The sequence below is a fragment of the Mesoplodon mirus genome, assembly GCF_964341445.2.
Source record: "Mesoplodon mirus genome assembly, chromosome: 2".
In the NCBI taxonomy this organism is placed as follows: Eukaryota; Metazoa; Chordata; class Mammalia; order Artiodactyla; family Ziphiidae; genus Mesoplodon; species Mesoplodon mirus.
The window spans coordinates 123,546,078-123,560,856 of record NC_138977.1 but is presented as its reverse complement, the minus strand read 5'-3'; the positions used below and the strand labels follow the sequence as shown (position 1 = coordinate 123,560,856).

Below are 14,779 nucleotides of genomic sequence, written 5' to 3'. Positions count from 1 at the left end.
CCTGGGACAGATGTGCAGGACTCTGGCTGGCCAAGGAGGTGCATGCAGGTGAGCGGGGAAGAGTCCTTCAGCTCAGAGCACTGATGGCGGGCCCTGGGGACCCTCAGGCCTCGGCCCCCGAGCCTAAGGCCTGGTGATGGGGTTCCTGAGAGCTCCCCCATCCGTCCTATAAACAGGCACATGCGCACGCACAGATGCAGACACAGGAAGATATAAACAGGCACACGCGCACGAACAGATGCAGACACAGGAAGAAACACCAGCTTAGAGGAAAGGATGCACATTTTCTTGTTTAACAAAATAAATTAAATATACGAAGCTTCAGCTCAAACTCTATATAAAATTACAGAGGCCTGGGGCCGCCACGGGTAGTGGGGTGATGGATGCCCGGTCCCGAGGTGGACATCCAGCGTGGCCAAAAGGCCAGGTGGGTCCTGGGCCTCAGGAGAGGCCAAGTCTCTGTGGCCCAGCCCTCCTTTCATCATTATTAATATTATTATCTTAATTTCTTAAATATAAATATCAAGGGCCCCTTCTCTCTGGCAGTGGGACGGGAGGCACCCCCAGCCAGCTCCGGCCTCTCAGGACGGGGCCTAGGACTGCTCCGCCCGACCCCCCTGCCCAGGGCACTGGTGGACTCCTGGACACCCAGGACAGGTGGTGGCAAAAATAGCCTGGGCAGGGACACAGGCGGGCAGGCGTAGGGAAGGGGTCGGAGTTTTTGGTTTGCAAAGCCAGGGTGCCTCTCAGATCTCCTGCCAGGCCGGGGTGGGGGGGTGACCACGGCCCCCATGAAATCCTTATCACGGGGCCAAGGGATTCCTTCATGAGCTAGCCCATCGCTACATGCGCACTGCAGTTACAATACAGACCTTCCCAAAGGCTTCTTAGTCTGAGTGTGTGTGTGTGTGTAATTGTGTGTGTGTGTGTCCAGAGGTATGTCATGCATGTGTGCGCGTCCAGGTGTGTGTGTGTCTCACGTGGGGCGCCTCTCACCCGCAGTCCATCTTCCTCTGTGGCCCTCTGCCCCAAGCCTGCCCGGCTGGCCGGCCCTCCACAAGCCCACCCCGAGGCACCCTAGCACTGGAAGTGGATGTGTTGATGCTGGTGGACCTTGCCCTCCACGTGCGAATGCGTGTGTGAGTGCGTGTGCGTGTGCGTGTCCGTGTAGAGTTTGGGGTAAAGCTTGGGGCCGGCGGCTGAGCCCGTGCCCAGCAGGTGCTGGGGGGCCACCGGGGGCCCGAGTTCCTCACACAGCCCCACACCGGGGCCGGCACCGAGGGTGGGGGGTGCCGGCAGGTCCTTGTCCCCGACGCGGTCGCGGGCCGTCGCGGGCGGGCGATGTGCAGGCACCGGAGGGGCAGGCGTGGGGGCGCATGGCTTCTTCTTGGCCTGGCAGAGCCACAGGAGCACGGTGCCCAGGATGAACACGGCGCCGGCTGGGATGCCGATGACCACTGGCCACGGCAGGCTGGTGGTCGAGGACGAGGGGGCCACGGGCGGCCCTGGCGGCTTGGGGTCTGCAGGAGAAACCGAGGAGGGGGCGGGGAGGGGAGCGTCACGTGTGGGCGTGGCCCGGGTGGGGCGGGGCGGGGCGGGGCGGGGCCCACGCACCGGGCAGCACGGTCAGGAAGGCGCTGCGAAAGCTGTAGCCCATGGTGTTGGCACCCAGGCAGATGTACATGCCCGCGTCGTCCTGGCGCGCGCGTGTGATGAGCAGCTTGTTGAGGTAGGAGCCGTCGGGCCGCGACCACACGTCACCCGTGGGCAGCACCACGAACTTCTGGCCGCCCACGTCGATGGTGGAGTTGTAGCGGCCCTCGGCGCCATACTCCACGCGCTTCAGCCACTGGATCACCGGCTTCACGTCGCTGCGCACTTTGCACTGGAAGGATGTCGTGCCTCCGAAGTCCACCGTCGTGTTCACGGGGTGCGTGCCCGTGAGGACAGGCTTGGAGCGCGTCCGCTCTGAGCAGGGACATGCGTTGGGCACAGCCCCGGGCGCCAGCCCGCCCCCACCCCCGGCCCCGGCACTCACGGATCACGTCCACCTTGTAGGTGGCGTTGATGGCGCCCGCGCGGTTCGACACGCGGCACGTGTACTTGCCGCTGTCCTCGGGGCGCAGGTTCTTCAGGCTCAGGGTCCACTTCTTCTTCCTGTGCTCACCAGCCTCCGGGCGCGTCAAGGCCTGGTCATCCTTCATCCACATGATGTCGGGCCGTGGGTGCCCACTGGCCACGCACTTGAGCCGCACGGAGCTGCCCACGGGCCGCGCAATCACCCGGCGCCTCATCTTGGAGGGCTGCGTGAAGCGGGGCCGAGCTGCGCAGGGTGGAGGGGAGCGGGCGGGGCATAGAAGTCAGCGGGCACTGGGGTGGAGGCACAGCCCCACCCCCCGACCAAGATGGTGATGTCTGTCCCTGTGCTCACCCCATTGCTTGCTGGCTGGGTCTTCCTGGCCCCCGGAAGAGCCGTCGTGCCCCGGGCTCTCCCTTCCTGGACTGGTGTCGTCTGCAGAGGGGAGGGCGCATGAGAGGGGCTTCGGCAGCCCCTGTAAGACCCCAGAACTGGCTCCCGGGCCCCAGCCTCAGGCCCAGCTGGGAAAGCTCTAGAAACGCCAGCAGGAGGCCACGGGTGCACACCCACGTCTCAGAATCCCAGAGACAGCTGGGCAGGAGCCGCCCACCCGGCGCACTCCCTGGGTGCAGGTGACCCCGACAGGCGTGGGTGGGACGGAGATCTGGCTCCCCCACCCTGGCTCCGGGGGGTCTGCAGGGCTGGGGGGAGGTGGGGACCAGGCCCAGCCGGCAGCTGCAGTAACCCTAACCCACATCAAGGGGCCGAGGGCTTGGTGAGCTGACATGGCTTGCATACCGCCTGGTCATCCTCCCCTTTGAAAGGACGCTGGGGGGGACACCCACAGTATTCCCATTCCACAGCCCAGAGAAGGCCTGTGGGGCCTGAGGGGGGGCGGCGTGCTGAGGAATGCCCCCACTCCCAGGGACAGCCGCCGCCTCCACGGCCCAGGACCAAGGCCAGGCGCTCAGACCCCACCCCGGAACCCAGTGGAGGGGTGTGTGGGTCAGGCTCCTCCTTTGTGCTGCCAGGGAGCCTGCCCCGAGGGACCCACCCGGGAGCCCATGGGGGAGGGCCAGGCACCAGCGCCTGGTACCAGCGAGTGGAGGGCGTGTTGCTGGGGGCGCCGCCCAGTCCCCAAGCCCGGGCCCCAGAGGCAGAGGAGAACAGAAGGCCTTTCCTTCCCAGCGGCCCCTCTGAACTCCGAAACCCGAGCCTCAAAGTCATGGCCGACGCCAATGCTGCCGGCCCGCCTGCCCCACCAGGCTGCCCTTCAATGGGACCACCACCTGGGGCCCCCATACCCACTCCTGCCGCCCCCCCAGCCAGCCCTGGCCCCCAGGTCAGCAGAACTTTGGGGGAGAAGGGGTCGGGAGGAAGGGGGACCCCAAGGTGAGGCCTGAGGGGGCGGGGCCCAGCCTGGGCGTGGTGTCCTGGGCTCAGAGGCGGGGAGCAGGACGGCTCTGGTCCTGGGGGCAGTGGGCCGAGCTCATGCAGGGTGAGGGGTGGGCACACAGGGAGGGTCTGCCTCCCCGCCCGAGCTGACTAGGCACACACAGCAAGGCCCCGCCCTGGCACGGCCAGCACTGACCCATCACGATGAGGGTGTAGTTGACGCTGAGGCTGCCGAAACCGTTCGTGGCCTTGCACACGTAGGCGCCAGCGTCCTCCCGTTCCACCTCCTTCACCTTCAGCCCCTGGGGCAGCACGCGGAAGCGGCTCCAGCCGCCGTGGATTGTCCGGCCGTCCTTGGTCCACATGGTCAGTGGCGGCGGGTCCCCCTCCACGGGGCACTGCAGCCGCACAGTGCGGCCGAGCCGGGCCACCTGCCGCGGGACTACCTTGTCCGCCATCCTCGGGGGGCCTGTGGGGGTCAGAGGGCTCGATCAGGGAGGAGGGGACCGGCAGGTGGTTGGTCAGGGCCAAGGCAGGCATGGGCACTGAGCGCCGGGGGAGGGCTGTCCCTGCCGGGCCCCCTTCCCAGGACTCCACCCAGATACGCCTACCCAGCTCCCAGACCACAGGAGGCGGCGTTCACCCAGGGCCCACTGCGCTCCCGCATGGGAGCCGGAATGTGGCTCGCCCAGGACGCACATCCACAGGCGAGCGAGGGCGGCCCCCACCACCTCCCTGCAGGCACCCTGTTTGTTTGTGTGTGCACGTGCGAGCGTCCCTGCGTCTGGTGACCTGTGTCTGTGCCTGTGTGTGCATGGGCTGCATCAAACCAGGTCTGCCTGCCTGGACAAGAGCCTCCCTGCTGCCAGCCAGGCCACACCAGGTCACCAAGGCCCTGGAGTCAGAGGGCAAGCAGCTGGGTATCCCAGCCCTGGGTGACCACTATCTACCATGGGAGAAGCCTGAGTCCCGGGCTGAGGCCATGGTGCCCTTCACCAGCGGGAAGAAACCCATCCCCGTCCTCACCGGCCTGGGTCCACCCAGCCTCATTTTCTCTGGAGTCAAGTCCAGGGACAATGGGGATGACCAGGCCTAGAGGGCAGCGAGAGACAGGCCAGCTGGGAAGGACGCTGCGGACATCAGAAGGCTATGGAGCTATCTCCTGGTGGACCCTCAGTCCCCTCCCCGTGCTCCCATGCCTGACACCCTGAGCTGGGGCTGGTCTGCAGCCCCTACACCACAGGAAGACCACGAGGGGTGGAGGGGTCTTACGTGGTCACCCACCCACGGTCCCTCCAGACCAGGAGAGGCAGCCACGGGCACCCATCTGCCCTTCCCAGGGGCTTGGCTGGGCCTGGCTCCCAGGACTCCACCCACCAGCCACTGGAAGGGGCAACCACCCCACACGGCAGCCACTCCAGGCCGTGAAGGCCACGTCCCGAGCCCTGGCCACACGGAGGTGCCGGAGGCGCGGCTGCTCTGAGACACTGTCGCTCCAGGGCCTGAGAGCGGCATGTGTTTTTAATAACCAGCTGGTGTTTCTTCAACATGCAATTGCCAGCTGATTCTGCTGCCGCCTTGCAACCAAAGTGCTCCTGTGGGTCCCCCAGAGACTGTAGCTCCCAGGGACTCTCACAGAGCATGGGCCCCCATCGCCTCTGCCTGGGGTGCGGAGGGAGGGTAGGGGGCTGTCCCCATTTGGATGGAGGGAGCTGACAGCCCAGGGCTCAGCTTCTCTGGGGCCCCAGGTGGGGAGGGGTTCCCGAGTCTCTGATTCCAGGGGACTGGGGTGTGAGGGACACAGAGACACTAGGCACCTTCCCTCTACAGCCTCCCCTCTCCACATCCTGCCCCATTCGGGTGGCCCCACCCCCTCCAGACAGCCTCTGGACAGTGGGCCATGCCAGAGGTGCCAGCCAGCCAGCCAGCCCTCTGGCTTCCCGATACCCGCCTCTCCCTAATCACTCGTCTCCAGGGCCCCCCAGGCACCTACCCAGATCGCAGTGGGAGAGGCTTCAGGGCCCCCAGACAAGTGGACCTTCTGAGGCCCCCCAGGCCGCCCAGGATCCAGGCCTCATTCCCAGGCAGACCCTGTCCACCACCTGTCACTGCCTGAAATTCCACCATTCACAGGGGCCTCCCAGGCTGCAGGACAAAAGGGCACCCCCCAGCCCTTCCCGGGCTGACACCTGGGTGCAAGGATCACACACCCACACAAGCACAGGCACAAGGACCCAAACATGTCCACACAGACACACGCAATGGTCCGGAAAGCATGTGGGGAGGACGGTGCCCGCACGAGGAACAGCATCCCTCCCTGCTGGGACTCTGCCTGTCCCAGCGGCATTGTGGGGGCACCACTGGCGGCTGGTTCAAACACCCCCGACCCCGGAAGGAGCCCGCCTCAGTGGCAGAGAAAGCGCCAGCCTGACAGTGCGGCCCCTCCCTCTCCCCACCCTCCAGAGGAAGCCTTGTTGGGGGGCACCTACTGGGTGGCAGGGACGCCACCCTCGGTCCTGTGGAGTGAAGGGACAGAGCCAAGTGACCGCCAGATGTGCCGGAAGTGTGGCCCCACGGGCCGGCCTGTGAGCAATGAGGGGGACACGGCAGCGCCCGTCCAGAGGCCCCGGCTGGAGCCAGCCTTATCCTAAAGCAAACAGTCCCCCTCCCCTCTGTGGCCAGCCTCACCCCTCCCCACCCCCACCTGTGCTCCGGGGGACCCAGACACGAGGACGAGGACGGGTTCCTGCCCCCCACCCCAGCCTCTGCAAGAGACCCCCCAGCAGGCTCACCAGCGGGAGGCCTGGCCCCCCAGATTCCTGGGAATTTTGGCCGCCAGCACGGCTGCTGCAGCTCTATATTTAGCCTGGGAAACACAAGCCCTGTTGTTCCACCTGGACAAGGCCTCCCACTCCTCAGCCACGGGGAAACTGAGGCCTGAGCTGGAGACCAGGAGGGCGTGTGGGTGGGGGCAGCCGACAGAGCCTTAGCGCCTTCCCCGTGAGCACCTCCTCCAGGAAGCCCCAACCCTGCACCCACCTGCAGTCACAGCCCTAGGAAGCTGCGGGCACAGGCAGGATGCACATGGCGCAGGCAGGGCAGACGCGGGGCAAAGGCAGGTTGGGGCAGGGTCTCGCCCCAAGAGGGGGGCTGAATGTCAAGGTAACGGGCAGGGACGGTGTCGCCCCTTCCTCTCCTCCATCCTCCTCCACCCTTAGCTGTGAAAACATGGTCAGGAATGGGGGTAGTAGCGGGGATGGGGGGCAGCCGCTCCGAGGGCCCCACAAACCCAGCTTGGATTCCCAGCCGCCATCCAGAGCTGCTGTCACACACAGACCCTGTCACACCGACCCCCAGATGCACACCCCAACAGTGGATGCAGACTCCCTGCCACACACACCCCACCTCTGAGCACTCCAGACGCCCAGGCCCACAGCCCCTCCCCTTGCCTGGCCAGGAGCACCGCTTTCCCCAGTTTAGTATAACAAGACCCAGCTGCAACCCCAGCTGATACCCCTCCTGCCCCGGGGCCCAGGGAGGCAAAGATGCTGGCAGGGACAGAGAAGGGACCCCCAGCTGTGGCCCACCCCATGCCCACCACCCCGTACCCCCAAGCCGTCTTCACAGGCCCTCGGGGCCGCCCCGAAGCTCAGCACCCCACACCTCACTGCCCTGCGGCCTCCGCCCAGCCTGGCGCACCTTCCCGACACCCCCTTCCCCCTCCCCGCACCAGGGGCACGGTGGCCTGCCCTGGCCACTCCATCTGGACCCGCACTCCCGCTCTGTTCACCGTCTGTCAGGGGCTTGGCCGTGGCAGGGGTGAGAGGGATCCCAAGTATCGGCTCCACCCCTCCCCACCACCCAGGGTGTTCTGTGGGCCCTGGCTTGCCGACCCCAAGCTCCCTTCAAGAGGGGCTGGGCCAGACGTCGCCCCTCTTCCACGGCCCATGTGTCAGAGACCAGCAGGGGCCACAGAGGCACCGGTGGTCTCAGCCGTCACCCCGTGAAGCCGCAAACACAGGTGAGGATGAGGGTGCATGAAGCACCAGCCGGCTCATCAGGGCAGCTCTGTCCCGCACAAGCCCTGCGAAGGCCCAGAAGTTTCCAGCCTGGAAGGAATTCTCTGGCAGGGGGCGGGGGAGGTGGGGGGAGCATCGGGCTAACCAGCATGGGCCTGGCCGTGGGGTGAGGGCGGCCAGCCAGGAGCCACCGTCCTGCTGTGCAGGCCAAGCTAAGTGAGCAGCGTGGGGAGGGGCGCTGGGCCCTGGCTGGGGGGCCGGAAGGGGGAAGGTCCACCCGGCCTGCCTGGGCACCTGGCACCAGGCAGGGCAAGTAGGCACTCTCTGGGGGTTGCGGGCGCCCAAGGTGTCCCTCACAGTGAGGACCGGGCACAGCTGGGTGAGCTGGGAAGGCCGTAGGGCCAGCACCCTCCCCAAGAAGGCGAGGCCTGGGGGGGAAGGACAGGAACACCCCAGGGCGGGGGCACAGGTGAGGACCACCCCAGGGCTGCCACGAGGGGGGCAGGCTCAGCACACGTGCACACCCGCACTCGCACACAGGCTCCCGGTCACCAGCCGGCCCAGGGCGGCCCCCGGGGGCTGGACCCACGGGATCTGTGGTGGAACTGGTAGGACCCGCAGGACAGGTGGTTGCCCCAGAAACCAGGCCATTCTGGGCGTGGCAAAGGGACGGCCTGACCCACCGAGCAAGCCGGCGGGAGCGTCCCCTCCACCGGCTGCCCAGCCGCGCACCAGGGGGCGGGCAGACCGGAGGCCTCCAGGTCTGTTCTCTTCTCGGGAGGCCCCCAGATGGACCTCCAGTGGCCCCCCAGCTTCAGGGCTCCTCCGCCTAACCCTCACCACCCCCAGGACCGACACGGGAGGCCCAGAGCATCACCCTGACAGTGCCACTTCCCTGGGGGGGACCCATGTGAGCTGCCAACGGGACAGTGACCAGAAAGCAACCAGACCCACTGCCCGGGCCCTCCCCAAGGGACTCAGCTGAACACCGGGCAGCCCCATCGGGTGTCCAGATCTCACTAGGCCCACCAGACTCAACACTGTCTCACCCCAACCCTGCCCACCCCGCCATCCACCCCCACCTCACCAGCGTCACTTGACCCAGACCCTCTCCCAGCTGCCAAAGGACCGAGAAGGCCCTTGTCCAGTGGGACCTCCCACACCTGCCGGCACTGGACCCAGAGCACAGGGTAACGCGCCGCGGGGCCCAGACCACCCCAGGGGGCCCCGATCCAGGTACCGGAGTCACCTCGGAGGGGAGATGAGGACATTTTCCTGAGCCTGGAGCCCCTGGGCGTTTAAGCAGAACCTCGAGGGTGAGGGCGATGGCTATGGCAGCAGAAGAACCAACGCACCCAGCAGCCCGGCCTGCGCGACCCCAGGCCAGAGCCCCTCCCTCCCACCCATACCTGCTCCATGACAGCCCATGCCCACGGCGGGCTTCTTGAGGCGAGGGCTGAGGCCATGGGGCCTGAGCAGGCCAGCCCAGACTAGGCGCCCCCAGGCCCCTGGAGGCCACGGGGCAGGCTACCTGGCCCTCAAGGCGCACACGCTGTGTCAGGCTGAGCTCCAGAGTCAGCCCCAGTCCCCGCCAGAACCCGGACAGGCTGCTGCACGAGTGCAGAGGGCAGCCCTGAAGCCACTGGCAGTGGCCCTGGATCAGGAGAGTGTGCTCCGCAGGCCCCGGCTCCTCCGGGGCTCAGGATCATGGGAGCCAGAGGGGGTCCCTCCTCCCCGCCTGCTGCCCCAGGCCCAGTTATTCACTCCTCAGCCACTCAACAGCGCACAGCTTGTGTAAATCTCTCATGAAATAAACTCCCCGGCAGGAAGAAAAGCAATTGTGTTTCCTGCCAAGATGGGAAACCCTGGATTTCAGCAGCCCTTAGGCTGGAGCAACTCCTGCAGTGCTTCAGGGACAGCTCCTAGAAACCCCACCCTGGGCCAGTTCTCCTCAAGGGGGCCAGTCTGTGCTCATGGGGGGTAGGCACCTACCCCACCCCCTGCCTGCCTCCAGGCCCCACCCCCAGCCACTCAGTGGGGGCACAGGGGGTGGATGGAGGCCCCAGGACTCCTGGCCGGAGCCAGGAAGGCTGGCCACAACGTCCTGGTGGAAAAGCCCCCAGGACACCCCCTCAGCTGACCAGCCTCTCCGCCCAGCCCTTCCCCACTCAAGGCCCCTACCTCACTACACCAAGTCGCCCATGTCCACTGGATGTCCATTCTGGCCCCGGTGAGCTGCCCACCTCTGCCCACAACATCCCCCCAGCTGGAGGCCTGTCCTTGCCTACCCTGACCAGCACCCACCTCTCCTTCCAGGCCCTGGGGTGACGCCCACGCCTCTGCATTCCACCTCCCTCCAGTGGACCCCGGGCTGCGACCCCACCTGAGGTAGCCCAGGACCGTGGCCCCTGCTCTCCAGGGGCCCGGAGAGAAGCGAGCCTGGGCTTGACCAGGAGCACCTGGTGGCCACCACTAGGAAGAGCGGATGGCGGGCAAGGTAGGTGGGGCCACACTGGCTGCAGCGTCCCTGGGGTCTGGGAACGGTGGCATGGGCACGGGCACGCCTTCCTTCCACATGCTGCCCTGCTGACGGAGGCCGTCACCTGGACGCACCAGGGCTGCAGTCACCAGGCAAGGCATAGCATGGGGCAAATGAGGCCAACGTGGATGGCCACATAGCGGGTAGGCGGCCACAGCCCACCTCCCCCAGCACGTCAGTGAGCCTGAGCCGCCCAGGTGATCGGAGGCTGAGGCTGCTGCTGGGGAAAACCAACATGTCCCCCGTTAGGGCTGCGGAGCCGGGCGGGAGCCGGAGGCCCACTGATCCCCCCGCCATGGAGACAGAGCCTGCGGGCAGCCCAGGCTCAGCCTGGCCCAGCCAAAGGCCACTTTGTTCAGCTCCCTCCTCCCCCCCAGAGGAGACAGTGATTTATTTTCCCTTCCAGGAGTGGGGCCCAAGACAAGACGTAAATGGGGCCGCTGGCCCACGTCCCCAGCTCGCAGAGCCTGGGCCGGGCTCCCACAAGTCCACCTCAGCCCTGGCCGCACACTGGCCAGCAAGGCCTGCAGGGACCTAGAGGAGAGGAGGAGGCCCCCTGCAGCCTGGCCAGAGGCCGAGGTCAGACAATGCACATGCACACGCCACAGCCGCCCTGACGGCCACATGCTTCCCCAACGACTCACACACCCCAGCAGACCCTTCCCACCACAGCCCCAAGGCAGGGCAGCCCCAAGTCCTTGCCATCCCGCAGGAGGTAGGGCACCCGGGCACACCGGCCAGGTCCAGGGGACAGGGAGGGACCTCCAGGGCTGGCTGCTCAGAGACCGTCCACTGCACCACCATCCTCAGAGAAGTTCACACGTGGCACTTCTCAGAAAACCCTGAAATGACTTCTTCCAAAGTAATTTGTGAAAGGTATTTCATTCGGAACCTCTCAGAGCTCCCACTGTGAGAAATAAAATGGAAATGGAGAAAGCCAAATTCTTTTTTCAAATTTGAAAAAAAAAAACAAAAACAGTTTGAAGACAAACCCACCAAGATTGTGAAACTTTGGGAAAAGGGGAACTTTAAAAATATGATTGGAGTCTAGAAATGTACCGATTCCAGAAATTGTGACACCATGGGGAAAACGGCTTTCAAAAAACCACCCAAACTCTCTCTGCGCTGGTTTGTCAGCCTAAAGAAGGTCCACGCTCAGCCTGTTCACTCGCCAAGTGGGAAGGGCCTGAAACAACTCTGCCCTCCAGTCCAGGCCTGGTGGAGAAGCCAGCACAATTCAGGAAGAGCACTGCCCCCCGCACCCCCAAAACCACAGAGGCCCTTGCCCTTGGAAAGGGGCTCCCACCTCCCTACTGCCGCCAGGGCCCTCACCATGCAGCCCAAGGCCTCAGCCAAGGGGCACAGAGCAGGCTGTGGTCCCTCTGGGACCCCTCGGCGCCGAGGCAGGCCCTACCGCCCACTGCCATCCACGGCCCGCTGCTACCCGCCACTCCACCTCCGGCTCCAGCCAACAACCAGGCCAGGCCAGTGGCCTCCAGAGCCTCCCTGGCCGAGTGGCCAGAGGACCGGCAGGTGCGTGGATGGGGGAGCCCAAGCAGATAAAAGAGCAATCAGAGTCCAGGCCGCTGGCCACTGGCAGAGGGGGGGCCTTGCTGGGCATGACCTGAGTGTCCGCAGTACCCTGGACACTGCCCGTCCCGGCCACGCCTGGGCAGCCCCCACCCTCAAGCGAGCCAGCCAGTCCCTGGCGGGGCAGGCGGGGCCGGGGGTGGGGGTGGGTACCGTGGCATGAGGCCCACCTGGGCCGCCGCCCGCCACCCCACACCCGAACGTGGCCATATAAGGCCGGGTTGGTCTCAGTGCGCCCGCTGGGCGGCAGCGGCGCGGGGGAGGGGTGCGAAGCCTCAGAGGACTGGTAGACAGGGCAAGGACGATCCTGAGTGGTCAACACACCCAAAGGGCTGGCCTGGCTGCAGGTCCCGCCTAGCTGAGGGAGGCCAGCACTGAGCATGGCAGTGGGAGTCTGCGGGCACGCATCACCCATCAGCCAAGGACACCCCTTGCTGGGGCTGGTTGCAGGGGCAGGGGTCCCTCCGGAGGCATCTGGGCCTGCCCGCTTGCACAGCAGGTGCGTGAGCCCACGTCCAGGCCCTGGTGTGGTGCACGCCAAGAGACGTAGTGTGTAGCCGGAAGTAGGTGGTCTCAGGGTCTGCCTTAAGACAGGCCTCTACCCTCCACCATGCAGTGACCCCATGCACTGGGCACTCAGCCTCCCAGCCCCCACCCTGTACCTCCCTAGAGACAGGCAGGCCTAGGGCACAGGGCTGGGTCATTAGTCCCAGAGGCCAAGAATGTCCCCACTGTCCCCACACCCAATCCTGGCCACCAGGGGGATCTCTGCAGGTTCCCAGGGGCCTAATTCGGTCCAATGTGGCCAAACAGCCCATCACTCATGAATCCACCGTGAGCAGCTGCCCGCAACTGCAGGGATGTGTGTGTGGATGTGTGCGTGTGTCCTGAGGCCAGAGCCCACCCTGCCAGCAAGCGCGGGGCCCCACGGATGAGCTGGGGGTGCCCTGAGGGTGAGGGGTAACCCTTTGGGAGAGCTGGAGGGACCTCATGGGTGAGATGGGGATGCCCCATAGGTGAGGGGTGCCCCACAGGTAGCTGGGGAGCCACGTGGGTGAGGGGGGCCCGCGGGTGAGCTGGAGTGTCCCATGGGTGCACTGGGGCGCCCCGCCGGTGAAGGGCGGGCAGAGCGGGGCCAGCAGGGGCGGGGCGCAGGCACGCGCGCCAGGCGGGCACTGTGGCAGGGTTCAGGGCCGGAGGGAAAGGGGCGGCGCTGGCGGAGGCCGGGGCGCCGGGCTGGGCGCCAGCACTCACCTCGGGCGGCGGTGGCCGGCGGGAGGGCCCCCAGCAGCAGCAGCAGCGGCAGCAGCAGCACCAACGCGGGGCTCGGCGTCATCTCGGCCAGTGCGGACCTGGGGTGTATTCAGACGCCGGTCACTGCGTGGGGGTGGGGGTCGCCCCGCCCCCCGCCTTGGGCCCCGGAGCCGCCCGCACCCCAGCCCTGGGTCGCGGGGACCGGGGTGCGGGCCGCCCCGCCTTCCCTGCCGCGCTCCGGGCGGAGGAAGCAGCGGCGGGGGAACCGTGGTTATCAAAGGCAGACAAAGGGTTTACACTAATTACCGACCTCCCCCGCCCCCCCTCCAAACACCGTCTGGATTCCTGGCTCTTGTAACTCGGGCCCTGCCCGCGGGACACACAACACCGGCGGCCCCGCAGATAATCGCCTGCGCCATTAGCGGACAAATTTGCGTTGGGGGGGCCCACGTGGGGTACGGGGCGGGGGCGGGGCACTGGCAGGACCTCGGGCCAGGCGAGAGCGGCGGCGGCGCGTGCCGGTGCCGGCGGCTCCCCACCGCAGAGCGGGAACCCGGACGCTCGCAGCCCGGGCCCCCGCCCCCGGCCCCGGCCCCCGGCCCTCCCGAGTCGGCCCGCCCAGTCTGCCCCGGGGATCGCGGGCGCGCGGAGGGGCTCACCTCGGCGGAGCTCGCGGGCGCCGGGGCTCAGGGCCGGGCCCGCGGGGCGCGCTGCGCGGTCATCGCCGCCCCGGGCGCCGCACCCCGCCGCCCCGCGCCCCGGGGCCCGGCCTCGGGACGGGGCGGCGCTACCTGGGCGCGGGCGGCTCGGGTCGGGGCCGGGGCGGGAGCCGGGGGCTGGGGCCTGGGGGCGGGACGGGCGTCGGGGTCGGTCCGGGGGCCGGGGCCGGGGTCCCGGGGCGGCGGGGCGAGGGGCCCGGGGCGCCGCGCCGCGAGGCGTCCTTCCCTGCGGGGCTTTGTCAACTCTCCCGGAGCGAGCGCCGAGCCCGCCGCGCGCCCCGCCCCGACACAACTTCCTGCCAATCGGCACGCCGAGGCCGCCGCGTCCCGCCCCCTTGTCCCGCCCATCTCCCCGCCCCTCGTCCCGCCCCGCGCCCGAACTTTCCGCCAATCGTCGTGCGCGCCCTCCCCGCCCGACTGGCTCCCCGCCTTAACCCTCGCGGTGCGGGCGGCCCGCGGGCGGGTCGGCTCCCCGGGGCGCGGCCCCGCCCCCGCCCCGGCCGGCCCTAGCCCAGCCACGCCCCCGCACGGCCCGCCCCTAGCCCCGCCCCCAGCTGTTCCCACCCTCCCCAGCCAGGTCCAACACACCGCGCCCCCTCACGGCCATCCGCCGAGCCCCGCCCAGGCCCAGCCCAGTTTTGCGCACCTCCAGGTCCCGCGGCGCCCACCTCACAGCTACACCCGTTGGCTCCCCTGTCTGAGCAAACAACTGCAGGCCACCAACACCCCGCGCACCAGCTGGGCCGTCAGGGCCCCGAGGTCTGAGCCCCCGATTGTCGTGGGAGCGGAGGGGAGATCCAAGACCCCGCTCTGGCCCCAAGAGACTCCAGGGAGGGCCAAGTCGCATGTGATGTGGGGTACTGAGGTCCTGTGCAGATGAAGAAACGCAGGCACAGAGAAGTCAGGTAATTTACCCAAGATTTCCAAGGCAGCACTTGGCATGCCCAGGACTGGAACCACACGCTGCAGAATCCAGCTCTCCTGGGGATCTTTCTCCACACTGCCCCACTGCCCTTCCCTTTCCTGTTCAGCAACGTGCACACACTGGCTCCCATGCCTCCCCTATTTCCATCCATCAGGGTCTTCCTGAGCAACCCCCATCCTCTCTGGCCTGAATCAGTGGGCCAGGCTCCCCTGGCTCCCCCTCCACTGTCACATCTCTGGAACGGAGAATCATCATTTAAAA

General features: G+C 67.1%; 1 protein-coding gene across 1 annotated transcript; it reads right to left on the bottom strand.

Moving 5' to 3' along the window:
- Positions 1–273: 273 nt before the first annotated feature.
- Positions 274–13,817, bottom strand: FGFRL1 (fibroblast growth factor receptor like 1). Its single transcript, XM_082611138.1, has 7 exons — positions 13,534–13,817; positions 12,875–12,972; positions 3,669–3,941; positions 2,432–2,512; positions 2,039–2,323; positions 1,615–1,968; positions 274–1,520 (listed from the first exon to the last, which is right to left on the bottom strand). Exons 2-7 carry the CDS (start codon positions 12,954–12,956, stop codon positions 1,078–1,080), a joined length of 1,518 nt encoding a protein of 505 aa, XP_082467264.1. The 5' UTR covers positions 12,957–12,972; positions 13,534–13,817; the 3' UTR covers positions 274–1,077.
- Positions 13,818–14,779: the final 962 nt, after the last annotated feature.

What these genes read in the sequence shown, in the direction of transcription:
- FGFRL1 (XM_082611138.1), bottom strand. Translation starts at nt 12,956, where the DNA reads ATGACGCCGAGCCCCGCGTTGGTGCTGCTGCTGCCGCTGCTGCTGCTG. An exon ending in GCCGGCCACCGCCGCCCGAG is followed by an intron (nt 3,942 to 12,874) that starts GTGAGTGCTGGC and finishes TGACCCCCACAG; the next exon opens with GCCCCCCGAGGATGGCGGAC. An exon ending in CTACAAGGTGGACGTGATCC is followed by an intron (nt 1,969 to 2,038) that starts GTGAGTGCCGGG and finishes GTCCCTGCTCAG; the next exon opens with AGCGGACGCGCTCCAAGCCT.